Source organism: Panthera onca, chromosome B3, assembly GCF_046562875.1.
Source record: "Panthera onca isolate mPanOnc1 chromosome B3, mPanOnc1 haplotype 2, whole genome shotgun sequence".
NCBI classification, from domain to species: domain Eukaryota; kingdom Metazoa; phylum Chordata; class Mammalia; order Carnivora; family Felidae; genus Panthera; species Panthera onca.
The window spans coordinates 143,873,978-143,888,262 of record NC_138344.1 but is presented as its reverse complement, the minus strand read 5'-3'; the positions used below and the strand labels follow the sequence as shown (position 1 = coordinate 143,888,262).

Below are 14,285 nucleotides of genomic sequence, written 5' to 3'. Positions count from 1 at the left end.
AGAGAGTCAGAGCATGAGGAGGGGAGGGACAGAGGGAGAGGGAGACACAGAATCCAAAGCAGGCTCCAGGCTCTGAGCTGTCAACACAGAGCCCGACATGGGGCTCGAACTCACAGACTGCGAAATCATGACCTGAGCCAAAGTCGGATGCTTAACTGACTGAGCCACCCGGGCGCCCCTTAGTCTGTTTTGTTTTAGAACAATGTGTATTTACTTGTTCAAAACTTGCAATGTCTCATGGGAAAAAATAACACTTCACTTCCCTAGGATGTTAGCACAAACAGACTTTCCTCTCTAAACCACGGTGTCTCATGCCCTTGGGCCCCTATAAGTGATGCAGACTGGCCATGTGCAACATCCCACAGGCAGGTCTTGCCTTTTCCAAAGTTACGATTCACTCACTCCCATCTCTCAAGGTAGACACAATTCCCAGACTCTATTCTCACAACCAAAAAAGAAGTACCCTGCACACAAGCTAACTTTTTTTTTTGGAAGAGAGAGTATGCGTGCACACACATGCAGACACACACGCATGCACGTGGGGGAGGGGCAGAGAGACAAGAGCAAGAATCTTAAGCAGGGTCCACCTAGTTCAAAGCCTGACTCAGGGCTCAATCTCACAAACCGTGAGATCATGATCTGAGCTGAAATCAAGGGTTGGATGCTTAACCGACTGAGCCACCCAGGCACCCACACGTCAACGTTTTTGATCAAAAATCTCAGGAGGGGCCTGGGTGGCTCAGTCGGTTAAGCATCCGACTTCGGCTCAGGTCATGATCTCGCAGTTCATGACTTCAAGCCTTGTGTTGGGCTCTGTGCTGACAGCTCAGAGCCTGGAGCCTGCTTCGGATTCTGTGTCTCCCTCTTCCTGTCCCTCCCCCACTCACGCTGTCTCTCTCTCTCTCTCTCAAAAATAAACATCAAAATTTTTTTTAATCTCGGTAATATCTCCAAAATCAATGGCAATTTTCTTTTCTGCAGCAAATCAAGCTACCAGAGGATGAACAGAAACATCTCACATTAATGAACATACATCATGCCACATTAAACTCTTAATTTCTTGATTTAGGGAGCTTTCTAATTTAAATTTTCTTTGTTTCTTTGTTTTACTCAAAGAATCCAATTCCTAGGCACCTGCGGATCCCTGCTCTCACAGGAAAATCTACCTGGCAGGTGCGTTTCCGAGAAGCAGAGCATACCATCCACGCGGCAGATGAAAACGAGTCCCGTGACCTTCCCCGAGAACCCCCTCACCGAGAGCAACATCTATCCCCGCCTATTTTGGTGGAGTACTCCACATTTCCTTTAGACTTAAGCTTTTGTCATATAGAAGATGGGTGTTTTTCGCCTGAGTGGCTGAATCGGTTAAGCGTCCCGACTCTTGATTTCGGCTCCGGTCACGATCTCACAGTTGGTGAGTTCGAGCCCCAAGCTGGGCTCTCTGCTGTCAGCTCAGAGCCAGCTTCAGATCCTCTGTCTTCCTCTCTCTGCCCCTCCCCCGCTCTCTTTCTTGTGCTCACATGCTCTCTGTCTCTCTCAAAAATAAACATTTTTAAAAAGATGAGAAACAGAGTATCAATGAGACACAGAGTCCTGACATCTATGCCTATAATTTTTAAAAGGCAGAAACAGAGCACATTTTTTAAACAGAAGGGGAAAAAAAGACTTACCAATAAACCATCACTCACTCAGAGCCACTGCTATATGTTCACGAGGAAGCCATCAACGACTCCTCTAACACAACTTTCGTTTCACCGTTAAATGAGACCCTTCTTCCCGCCACACGGGTGCGTGTGTACGTGTGACATGCCCACCCTTCTAACGCTTCTCATCCTCAGCATCAGTATTTATACCAAAAAAATACTTTATGTCAGAGTTAATAAAAATGTTTTGATTTAAAATATTAGACTCTATCAAATACATTTATATTTTAAGTTGGTTGAGTTTAGGGGCACCTGGGTGGCTCAGTCGGTTAAGCGTCCGACTCTTGGTTTTGGTTCAGGTCACGATCTCACGATTTTGTGAGTTCGAGCCCAGTGTCGGGCTCCGTGCTGACAGTGCGGAGCCTGCTTGGGATTCTCCCTCTCCCTCTCTCTCTGCCCCTCCCTGACTCACGCTGTCTCTGTCTCTCTCAAAATCAATAAACTTAAAAAAATTGGTTAAATTTAACACAGGAAGCAAGGTATTCAAATCTCTACAGATCTTCAGAAAATAAACAGGCTGCTCGAATTCACCTTAGTGTCCTCCTACTACAAATTCTCAGTAAATGTTTCTGGAATACTGACATAAGTTTTTATTGTTGTAGAGAAGCCACAATGAGAGATCCTATAACAACTTCTTCTCTACTGATTCTTGGAAGTTTTCACCTTTTCCTCATGAAAAGAGGGCCTGGCCCAGCTGAACGCCACGGAGTAAACTCCCCTGGGGAGACGTACCACAAGGGGAAGGTGTGAGGAGTTCCCAGCCCCACAACTGAGGCCTCTGGAAAAGATGCCCCGCTGGACAAGTGCTCCCTGCTCCAAACTTCCATAAAGTGATAGCTCCTACACTAGGATTAGGAAAATGGCTTTTCCTAGCTGTCTCCTAGGAAAGACAGAGAAAGCTGAAGCATTTAGCGCTGGTCACCTTCCAGATTGGGGGTTGACAAACTTTTTCACTAAAAAAACCAGAGAGTAAATATTTTGGGCTGTGAGGTCTGTACAGTTTCTGTCTCAGATGCTAAACTCTGCCTTTACAGTGGATACGCAGCACGGACCACAGGCAAATGAATGAGCATGGCTGTGTTCCAATCAAACTTTATTTATAAAAAGATGAGGTTGATGGCGAGAGAAAGGAAGGTTTGGAAGTTTGATAATCCCTGTTCTAGGTCAATGCTAAGGTAACCACAATGTGATTAAACACAAACAGACAAAAAGGCACCGCATGCTTGCTCGGCAATTAACAAACAAAGACCAAACCAACCCAAACGCCTTCATCATTTATAAGCTCCGGGTCATGTGAAATGTACTTTTTTTTTTTTTTTTTACATTCTGCTGATATTGTTTCTTTTATCCAAAACCATTAATAACTATCAAAAATATTTTCTTCTTTAAATGATTTGAAGAGATTATTAAAAGCCAGCAAAAGCTAGAAACAGTGTGGCGTACCTTTTTCTCCAGAGAATTACTCCACTCTTTCAGTAAGTTGACGTGCTGCACCGCGGAGCTGGCCTCATGGGCCTTAATCTGCTGGTTTGTCCCCTGCGAGAACAAAGATGCAGCGCATCAAGCCGACGTTCCCCCCCTCACGGAGTGCAGCAAGACTAACACGTGACCTAAAACCAGCTCTAAACAGGAAAAAGGGAGCCTTCTCCACAGAAAGCTTTCCAAGGGCCATGCTCGGGGTGGGGAGAAGAGCAGGTGCCCTGCAATTAATTCTACAACAACCTCAAGTTCATGCCCTTTGCTCCCCAAGCTTCTTACCAAGCACCTGCTCATCTGTGTGTCATACTTGTAATATCAAGAAATTAAATCTTAGACCTATCATTTTTGTTTTTTTAAATTTTTTCATTAAAAATGCACACTGAAAACGCTTAGACACCTGCGGTTACAGCTAGCTACCGCTACAGCAATCTAGTGGGCACGCAACCAAAGCGGGATTCTAAATAATTTACTAAAACATTAGCTTAGTAGTGAAATACACCGTATTAGAAATGTACTGTTCCTTGCTATTCTAAGTATATTTGGAAAGTTACATACAAAACATAAACAATCTACAGAGTACATAAGATGGAGACCATTTTAGAGCAGTAATAGCAAGCACATGAAATAGTACTTCATATATTTAAGGAAATAATTGGTATGAAAATATAATTTGTTTTGATACTGGAGAATTAAGAAGCCACAGAAAGCATTTTAATGATCTCCAAAACATATACTCTGTACATAGAATATTCATATATATATGTTGATATAAGTATCGCTATATATAAACATATATATATATACATACACAGAATGAATGGTACTACATACGACATAACAGTGGTGAGGGCCCTGTCTCGTTAAGAGACTGAGACAAAGGGGAAGCTACGGTCATTCTTACTCTTATCTTCTAAGAAAATACTGAGACGCCAATATCTCTGTACTGAGTTCATAATAAATGTTATTGCTAACATACAAAATTAAATATGAAATACTTTAATTGTAATATATACTGCCCTCTGATAGTTTTAAGATTAAGATATACGTTTAAATGAAACTCAGTTCAAATTCACTAGCCATCTCAGACGTGTGAAAAAGAAAACACAACAAAAACAAAAACCCCAGAGACAGGTTTCTCGCAGCACAGCGTGGCAGTGACGGAGACGCCCTCTCCACGTGGCTGTGCTGGGAGGCGTGGCATAGATAACATGACACGCGTCTATGGACACACGAGAGTGGTCCTTGCGACCGTGTGCTGATGCGCACACCGCTAAAACCGTGTCTGGGCTGTATCCACCTATACCAGGTTCTGTGACACTCTCTCTAGAACCACCCCCGCCCCAACGGTCAGTTCTACGTGTCCCGCTTCCCAGCTGGTTTTAGAGGCGGCTGTTCTCCTCACGTCCTGACCTCCTTCTCGGCACAGGCGTCCCCCTGAAATCTCAGAACGCCACCGGCCTGGGGAGCGAGCACCCGCGGCTGCTGCGTGCGGCCTCTGTCACCCACGCAGCAGGGCGGCCCCGCCCCTGCAAACACTGCAAGTGCAGAACCCGCACGAGAAGCCGCTAACATAGTAACTTTCTCCCAGGGCAGAACGTCAGTGACGGGGAAGGATAGATGTTGGATACTGACCTGAAACACGCAGCCATAGCGCTTAAAACTACAGGTGCTGGGGGCATTGACGCACTCTGACAAGTGCGCACTCAACTGCAACGGGAAAGAGGCGTGAGTTGTGGCACAGGCGCTCGTACGAAAACGTTCAAACACAGTAAGGGCACAGAGAGCATCTGGTCTGCACTGTCACCAAGGGGGTTCGTCCGCCACGGGCGAGCATACGTCCTCTGCCTCCTAGACTCACCCGCAGTAAGTGCACACTGCTGCCACGTGCATACACATACATACGCCAGAATACAGAAATACAGTTACTGTAACATTTCTCAAACTTGCAGTTTCTCTAGAACAAATCGTTCCAAATGTGACATGCCGTCTGTAGCGCCAGAATTTAAAAAAGAAAGGGAAAAAACGTGAACTGAAATGAACATTTAAAGACTATAAACAAAAATCGCATGAAACACAAAAAAAGAGAAAGCATTCAGGATGTAACTGGGTCACACACCTAATATACGGTACACAGAGAGAACTGTATTTTCAGAGCAAGCTTACACGATGTACCATTACTCTCAATACTCAAGATAACGAGATGAGTTTTTCTTCTTCTGAAAAGACTTTTTTTCCCTCTGAGTGGCCATAAATTCATGGAGCTTCTCACAGATCGCTAGGGTCATTCTAACAACATGAATCTTAATATTGTCACGTCTAATTGGTAGAAGAAAATTAGGAGAGATTGGGAGAGGATAACTCATCGTGGTAAGAAAACCCCTTTGTTCAGCTTAACTGTTGGCAAATCGTCAAATAAAAACCACTTATGATGCCCCCTCAAGAGAAAAGGGAATTGAAATGTCTACGTTTTAAAGACATGGCGCTATTCATTAAGCTAATACAATTTAAGGACAACTTCTTTTATTGAAGAAATTCTCATCAGGAAAACTCTAGGGGTAGATCTTCTTTATGGAAAACAATTAGGCCCTGAGTTAGGGAAGTGGGTGTCTAAGCGCACCGCAGAGCCGGCCCCGGGGAATGTGTCTCCCCGCGTGCAGGCACACACACACACGTACTCCCAGAGGCGCATGGCCGTGCCCTTCTATGGCTCTCCTCTGTCTGGCAGGATGAAGAGTCCTTGAATCCTTTTCCTTCAGGTCAGTATTTAGGACAGAGAGGAAAGTGCTCTTTTGCCCTGTTGCGACAGCCGCAGAGAAGGGCAAGTGGGGGAGCCTATGGGCCAACGTCTGCCAAAGGTCTCTGAGCCTGGGCAGAGTCGTGGTGGTTACAGGCCTGCAGCCTAGCACGCGTGATGTTCCTCTGAGCGCAGGCAGGAAGCTCTGGCCTGCGCCTGGAGGGAAGCACCCAAGAGGCAGATGACAGGGGACTGGCACAGAAATGGAGCATGAGACTGTGCACGGTAATGCCAGCTTAAAATTTTTTTAAATATGCTCCTTCAGTGCCCCAGTACAATCATGAACCCATCCAGCTACCACTCCCAGTGGTAAAGCAGGGATGCGTGTGTCTGATGTTGATTTCAGGGCACTGCCATAAATCCAAGGCCGTGCTTTTCCCTGAATTGGCTACCATTGCTCCCAGGGCCTTCGCCATCGTTCTTTAACGGGAGCGTTGGATAGAGACAAGAATAGTCTACAGACCAAGAGCATCATTCACCAGAAACCCGAGATAAATGAAGGTTGAAAGATTTTTAAAATAAAAATAACTTAGAGGCAAATGGAGTTAGCTTCTGTCCCTAGAGATAGCCCTGAGTAAAAACTTCAGAAGGAGTAAAAACCCGGGTCACCACTTCAATAGTTCAGACTCTTCATCCATTCACTTTAGCAGAGGGACGTCATAGTTTTAGAAATCTGTATGCACTTCCGCGCTACTCCTGGAGGCACATCCAGGCCTAGGGACCCCTGTCACCAGGCAAGGCCCTGCCCTTCCCTAGGACAGTCACCTTTTGGGAGGATGCACTGTGGGTGAGATTGGTTCTGGGGCTCCTCCGGGCCACACAGGTCGTCCTCTTGCTCAGTGGGGACGTGAGACACTGACCCTCACCTCCCCAATACCCAGTGGTAAAATTCCAGGCTGTTGAAAAAGGCTGAGGTGAGCAGCCTCCTTTGATCGGAGCACCTAGGCCCAAGGGGGCCTAAGGGGGTGGGGGCCAGGGGGCACAGGTGCACACTGAGCCACGGGAGCCCCAGATGCTTCCAAAACAGCAACCAGAGGGGCTCCAGGTCAGTACTGGATGCAAAAACATTTGCGAATCCCTGGAATTTTTCCATCTGGTTGTATCCCGATCAAATTAACATAACGTAATATGTAAAATCTACCCACCCTCAAGAAAGCGTACCGAGGGCACCGGGAGAGGCTGTGCAGGTACCTTCTCACCGGCCCCTGAAATGTGGGCCCCCTTGCTCCTTAGCACCGACCCCATGCAGTACATGTGGCCAAATGGTTCTGGAGTGTCTGTAAAGTCATTTGGTTTGAGATAATCTTACAGTAATTCCTATTTTACAGATTAAAAAATAGCTTCTTCTTTGGGAACCTAAAAAGTTACTACCTTTGCTTGCACTGTAAAGTAATTCCGGCCTCTCAATTCTTAACATTTGGCTCTGAATTTAACCACTTGCAGCTTCTATTTGCTTGCTTCTGAACTTTCTTACGCCCCAACAAACGGGTTATCGTTTGTCTACTACACGTATCAGTATCGTGATCTGTAAAAACTTTGGCTTCAGCTACTGGGAAGAACGGACTCTACGGCACACTAGTCCCGAAGACTTCACCAGCTGCTGAACAGGTCCTCTCCATGCCGCTTACCTCACTCCTCAGAAGGGTCTGGACACTGCACTTATGGGGGCAGGACACCACCACACAGGGACACTCAGTGTCTTCGTGTTTCTGGAGGGAAAAAAAAAGGTGTCATCAGCTTTGAGACATACAGCCCATCTCCCTTCGGATCCTACCTCCACCTCTGTCACCACGAAGACCCAGAGAACCCTCCGCTCACTGTCCCTGTTTGGTGTCATTCTAACACATTTGGAGGAGTCCTCACGTTCAAAGTTTAAGAGCCCAAAGGTAAGGTGTCTCAGGAGATCTGCTCCACTCTGACGGGTGAGGACAATCTCGGGAGCACAGTCACAAAGCTGCCTCCACGGGGCAGCACCTCTCTGTGCCCACACAGCCCTGACACGAGAGCACAGACAGGCTCGGCCCTCGCCGTTGCTCACGCTGCAGCCCAGTGTCCAGCGTCTGCTCACAGGTCAGGATGGTTTTCCTTTGGCCTCTCAGTTTGGGATCTGGAAATGCTGCTTCTCCAATACTTCCAACAGTGTGAGCCACTGGGTCTTTAAATTACTGCCCTGAAACCTTACCTAGGTTATCTTTAATGCATGGAAAATATGGACAAATTTTGGTTTAGTCCTATTTCCCCCCCTAAAGTTTATTTATTTTGAGACAGAGAACGAGAGAGAGCACGAGTGGGAGAGGGGAGGAGAGGGAGAGAGCGAATCCCAAGCAGGCTCTGCACTGTCAGTACAGAGCCCGACGTGGGGTGAACTGTGAGATCATGACCTGAGAGGAAACCAAGAGTCGGACACTTAACCTACTGAACGAACCACTCAGGTGCCCCGCTTTAGCCCTTCTTTGGATGGTACAAATTTCAACTTTGGAGAGCCCGGATGATGGCAACCGCTGAACCCATGCCCGAAGCACCTGCTGGGCATCTGATCAGTAGCAAAGTTAGGGCATGGAACCCAAGAGCCCTGGAGAGCACCACCAGACATGTGACGAGAGGCCACCAGAGAGAGACCGATGTAGGCAGGAAACACACGTGACCGCAGGCCACATGACACAACATGTGGGACAGGCTCCTGGGGGCAGCATCACTGAGCAAGAAGGGAGCCCGGGTGCTCGGTGTTTTCCTCTGTGACCCTGGGACACTTCTGATTCTCCTAATCCGGTTTTCCAGATTAGGGCTCCACAGTTGTGCTGCTGTGAAGCTGAATGACGGGGAGGGTGGCAGGGGGCACTAGCCGAGAGCCTCAATCTGACTAGGCAGGCACAGTGTGGAGCTGGGCACCGCACTCAGCTTGCTTCAGAGTGTTTTTAAGTCCGGGGTCTGTGAGCGCACTGTGCGACGGTCTGCGGTGCAGAGAAGGCACCCGCGATTCGAGGCTGCTCTGCTCCTGGGCTTGGGAGAGCCCCCAGAGGGCGCAGCCACACCTGCTCAGAGCTCAACAGAAAGCGCTTGGCTGGGCTGAGCCTGACCAGCAGGACTCCCATAAGAGGTACCACACGGGGGACACTGGCTTTCCATTTCCCGGCTGTGCGTGGAATCCCCTAGAGTTTGTCTTTCAGTGGGACACCCTGGACGAATGGCTCCACCCCCTGCCTCGTGTGTAAGTGGGAGGAGCGGCCCTGAATCAGGAGCCTGGAGGGGGTCACAGGGCAAACGATGCACAGGTGCCACGCCTCCTTCCTGACCTACCCCTCAATCCCCCTCCATCCCCCAGGCCAGCACACAGGTAATCAGCACTGCGGCAAGGGGAGGCTGGGTGGGGAGCCGGGGCAGGGGGTGGGGAGGGCAGGGTGGGAGGCGAGGCTGGGGCCAGACCCATCTGTATCCTCAAATGTGTGTCTCTGCAGATCCATGGAAGGGTATCTGAACAACAGACTTCCAGAAGTAGCCTTGGGTATCAGAGGGTACAGGCATTTGAAATGAATCTTGACAGACATTGCCAAACCACCCTCCAATAACCCTGCACAAACCCACTCCTGTCGATAGAACCACACTCCTACACCCTTGTCAATTCTATCAAACTTTTCAATCTCTGACCACCTGACAGGTGGAAAAGGCCAGGAGTGTAATTTGCAATTTCTTTACATTAAAAAAAAATTTTTTTTTGAGAGTGTGTGTGCATGTGCGTGTGTGCACACAAGTCGGGGAGGGGACAGAAGGAGGGAGGGAGAGAGAGAATCTCCAGTGGGCTCCACACCCAGTGCTGAGCCTGACTCGGGGCTCGATCTCACCACCGTGAGATCATGACCTGAGCTGAAATCACGAGTCTGATGCTTAACTGACTGGGCCACCCAGGCGCCCCTGCAATTATTTAATAATGTGTGGTTAGGTGTATTTTTCATATTTATTAATCATTTCTATTTCCTGTGAATTGCCTTTTCATGGTTTTTGCCCAGTGTAGTGGGTTGAATAGTGAGCCCCCCAATTCATGTCTCTCCAGAACCTGAGAATATGACCTTATTTGGAAATAGGGTCTTTGTGGCTATAATCAGTTACGATGGGGCCCCTGAATGCAACTGGGAGCCCTTATGAGTGGAGGGGCCACACCCAGAAGAAGGTAGGTATCTGAGTAGGGAAAGGGTCCCTCCTGGGGCTGTCGGAGGGAGCAAGGCCCTGACAACAGCCTGGTTTTGGATTTCAGGCGTCCAGAACTGTGAGAGAATAAACTTCTGTTGTTCTAAGCCACCAACTTTGTGGTACTTTTTTACGCCGGCCCCAGGAAAATAATACGCCCAGTAAAAAACCTGATAACCTACTGATACGTAAGAATTCTCTCCACACTAATGAATTAGTCTGGTCTATGAAATTACACGTAACCCATGTGCAAGGCTAAGGCATAACTACACAGTAGACACCCACCAAGGACAAGCACGGAACCAATGACTTCCCATTGACCTGTGTGCCCTTCTCCAACTCTCCCCACTTTCTTCCAGGGAGGAACGCCTGAACCCCAAATCAGAATTTTGTGTTTCTGCTTCCTTTGCTTAAAAAAAAATTTCACTGCACATATATGTGGGCCAAACAAAATATGGTTTTGCTTCGATTGCTTTTGAATTTTATTAAAATGGAACTCTACCCTATGGGTCCTCTGAGAGCCAGCACAGCATTCTGCCTCTCAGGCTCATGCCCGTGTCACACGAGCTCCAGGCCCACCTGCACTGTTGTCTGGTAACGCCGTCCTACGATTTCCCCGCTCCGTCCCAGTCTGCCGGCTCCACCACAACTGACGCGCCCCTTGTCCAGCTGACGGACGCCTGGGGCCGTTTCCAGATTTCTCTGCTCGGTTAGTGTGGCCCTATCTCCTGGTGTGTATGTGTGACAGCTTCCCTCACACAGCTGGGGGAGGGACTGCTAATTAGCTGAGTACATGCACGGTCCACCTAACAGAACACGGCCAAGTGGTTTTCCACAGTGGCTGTACCTGGACATATTCCCATTACAATACCTACATCCTTCCCACAAAATGAGATCTTTAGAATTCTGACTTTCCACAAATTAACAAAACTGTTTAAAGAGACCATATTCGGGGGCACCTGGGTGGCTCAGTCAGTTACGCATCCGACTTCAGCTCAGGTCATGATCTCACAGATCATGAATTCGAGCCCTGCACAGGGCTCACTACTGTCAGCCCAGAGCCTGCTTCAGATCCTCTGTCCCCCTCCCTTTCTGCCCCTTCCCCACTTGTGCTCTCTCAAATAAATAAATAAAATGAAAAAATAAAAAACAAGTAGAAGTAAATAAAATAAAGAGACCATATTTAACAATTCCTAGACAAAATGTGGAAGGGATTCTCTCCTGGCACTTTAACTTGTGCTGATCGATGGATTAAAACAAAAAACAAACAAAAAACTTGGGGCGCCTGGGTGGCTCAGTCAGTTAAGCGTCCAACTTCAGCTCAGGTCATGATCTCACAGTTCCTGAGTTCAGGCCCCACGTGGGGCTCTGTGCTGACAGCTCAGAGCCTGGAGCCTGTTTCGGATTCTGTGTTTCCCTCTCTGTCTGCCCCTCCCACACTCATGCTAGTGCGCGCGCTCTCTCTCTCTCTCTCTCTCTCTCTCTCAAAAATAAACTAACATTAAAAAAATTAATTAATTAAAAAAACTTGAAAACAGCTGATATAATGTCAATACCATGGTTTACACGTAGGAAAGAAATTCTATGAACTGCAGTGGCCCAGGGTTTTGGTTTTGTCGGTGTGTATTTCATCAACGTTTGATGTATGTAACATACTTGATAAAACACAGGAAATGTGAGAGTGTCAGGATGACCTGGGGCTGCAGACATGCTGAAGTCAGAAGGCTGCTGTTTCTGAAAATAAACTTGCGGCAGGAGAGGACCAGACAAAGCGTGCTCCTAGCCGCAAAATGAGACCCGGGAGTCAAATCCCAGCACTGACAGAACAGGAGGCCCAGGGCAGGTCCAGGGCAAGTCCCCTCCCGGGCATGTAACTGCCCTGCTGGTGTCGGAAGAGGTTCACCAAAGTGATCTCAAGCAGGCACGCCCCTCATCTCTATTACAGGTCTTGAGGGAAACTGACATGTGCCTCAAGCCACCCTCTCGTGTCTGTTTAAAAACTGTTCTCATGGGGCGCCTGGGTGGCTCTGTCGGTTAAGCGTCCGACTTCAGCTCAGGTCATGATCTCACGGTTCGTGGGTTCGAGCCCTGCGTCGGGCTCTGTGCTGACAGCTCGGAGCCTGGAGCCTGCCTGGGATTCTGTGTCTCTCTCTGTCTCTGCCCCTCCACTGCTCACACTCTGTCTCTCTCTCTCTCTTTCTCTCAGAAATAGATAAACATTAAAAAATAAATATATTTTTTAAAAAGTCTCTTTACAGCCTCCTCTGTAATTCAGAGTCAGTTACTGATATAGTGTTTAACCGACACTACAATTCTTTCTCAAATGAAAATTAATTCCTGGGTTCTATTCTGCAAATAAAGATAACTGATTTTTGCAAGAAGCAAAGTATAACTTTGGTAGCAACCTAGCAACACATGTAAGTCTGGAGTAGTGCTCATTAGGCATATGTCTCGTTCACTTGAATCTAGTTACTGAAGGAATTATTCAATTAGAATGAACACTATTCCCATCTTCCACAGTTCTGAAAAGTCCTTAATAACTAGAAATGTCTACAGAAATCATACAGGAAAAAGATTTCACAAGAGAAGAAAGTCGCAGGTGTCAGAAAGCTGTACAAAGTAAGGTAAATTATAAAGATTATGATCATTTCCTACAGAAAAACAAACTTTTCCTAAATTTTGGTCAATAAATGTTCCACAATATCCACCAGGAACCAACAGTGGCCCCCATGCCCCGGCCACATGTCTCTGGTCCTCTCCTGCCTGGTGGTCCCATCAGTCAGGGTGCGCCCAGCAACCTCTCCCCTCCCCCGCCCCTCAGTAACGTCTGCCCTTCCTGCCGCCCCCACACTCTCCGGCTCCCTCTGCCTCTGGAGCACCAGGCTCCTGACCCTTCCACACCGGCCACTCCTTTGCTAGACGCCTCCCCCCTCGGCAGCCTGTAAGCCTTCATGTGCTCCAGGCCTCTGTCCTCGGGCCCTGGCTCTCCTCCTCGCTGGCCCCGGTGCCAAAGCTGCAAGGACCACCTCGTCAAGCCGCACCTGCGGCCCAGACCACTCTTGACCCCCTCCCAAGCCTGTTGCGCTCTACTGCGCCCCCCTCCCTGGACACTTCGGTTGCTCCAGCCGCTCTAGTCACAAACACTGGGTGCCACCCTTCGCATTCCCCACAGTCAAGCCACCAGCTAATCCCTCCGCCTCTACCTTCCAAACGTGCCCCTGGGCACCGGCTCCTCCCTCCTTCCTCCTGCGCAGGCCGATACGGCGCCTCGCCTGCATGTTTTCCTCTTACCCTACGTCTACCTGGGACACCTGCCAGAGCGCTGCACGGAACGGGGAACTCTGACATCACCCCCTGGCTCACGGCTGCCCGCTGCCTGCCCCCACCCTCTCCTCTGCACTGTGCCTCTGCCCCGGGCCTGGGAGCCATACGGGCCTCTCGCAGTTCCCGAAACCCGCCTGCCAGGCCAGTTCCCTCTGCCCAGGGCCCTCTCCCCGCACCGGCCACTGACGGCCTCGGGGACGCCAGCCCTCATCAGCCCTCTTCCCACGATGCTAGTGTGTTGTTCTTCACAGTACAAGCTGCTACCCCACAGTATGTCTGCGTGTTAATCACCTCTTCCCACTGGAAGGTGAACCTTACCACCGAACCCCCGGCTCCCAGAACGGAGCCCAGCACGCAGCAGGCGTGCAGTGAATGTTTGTTCAAGAAATGGACAAACGTTTGAAGGTTACTGTACCACGGACTGTTTTCAAAGTCTGTCCTCTGCTCCCAACATCTCTTTCTAATTTACAGATAAGGGATCTGATTTCTGCCACATGCACAATACAGACCTGTGCCAAAGTAATCGAGGTATGAAAAATGTTAAATCTGCATCTCTCTCCAAGACAGACAGCTGCACTTCAGTACCGCAGGATGAATTACCCTAGTGAAGTGGTGACTATGTCCCAGAGCTGCTTAAGAGATGAGGCAATCCCAGAAGATTTGGAGGACATTTCCTGGGACAAAAGAAAATTTCTACCTTTTTTGATAATCGGTCTTCATTTTTTTGGCATCCCAAGGGATAGTCAATCAAAGCAATGGGGAAATGTTAATTACACAAATCAAAATGGGCAAAAACAAATAAA

The 14,285-nt window shown here is 48.4% G+C and overlaps 1 protein-coding gene across 9 annotated transcripts in view; it reads right to left on the bottom strand.

Annotated features, from left to right (window-relative positions):
* Positions 1-14,285, bottom strand: part of TRAF3 (TNF receptor associated factor 3) — a 126,331-nt gene that overhangs the window by 13,488 nt on the left and 98,558 nt on the right. For 8 of the 9 annotated variants that reach the window (XM_060620828.3, XM_078447821.2, XM_060620830.3 and 5 more), the window contains 3 exons: positions 7,605-7,685; positions 4,815-4,889; positions 3,147-3,239 (listed from right to left, as the gene is read on the bottom strand). In XM_060620828.3, the coding sequence (XP_060476811.1) occupies positions 3,147-3,239; positions 4,815-4,889; positions 7,605-7,685 (249 nt within the window). The remainder of the gene's footprint in view (positions 1-3,146; positions 3,240-4,814; positions 4,890-7,604; positions 7,686-14,285) is intronic. The other variant, XM_060620831.3, reaches the window with a different exon arrangement.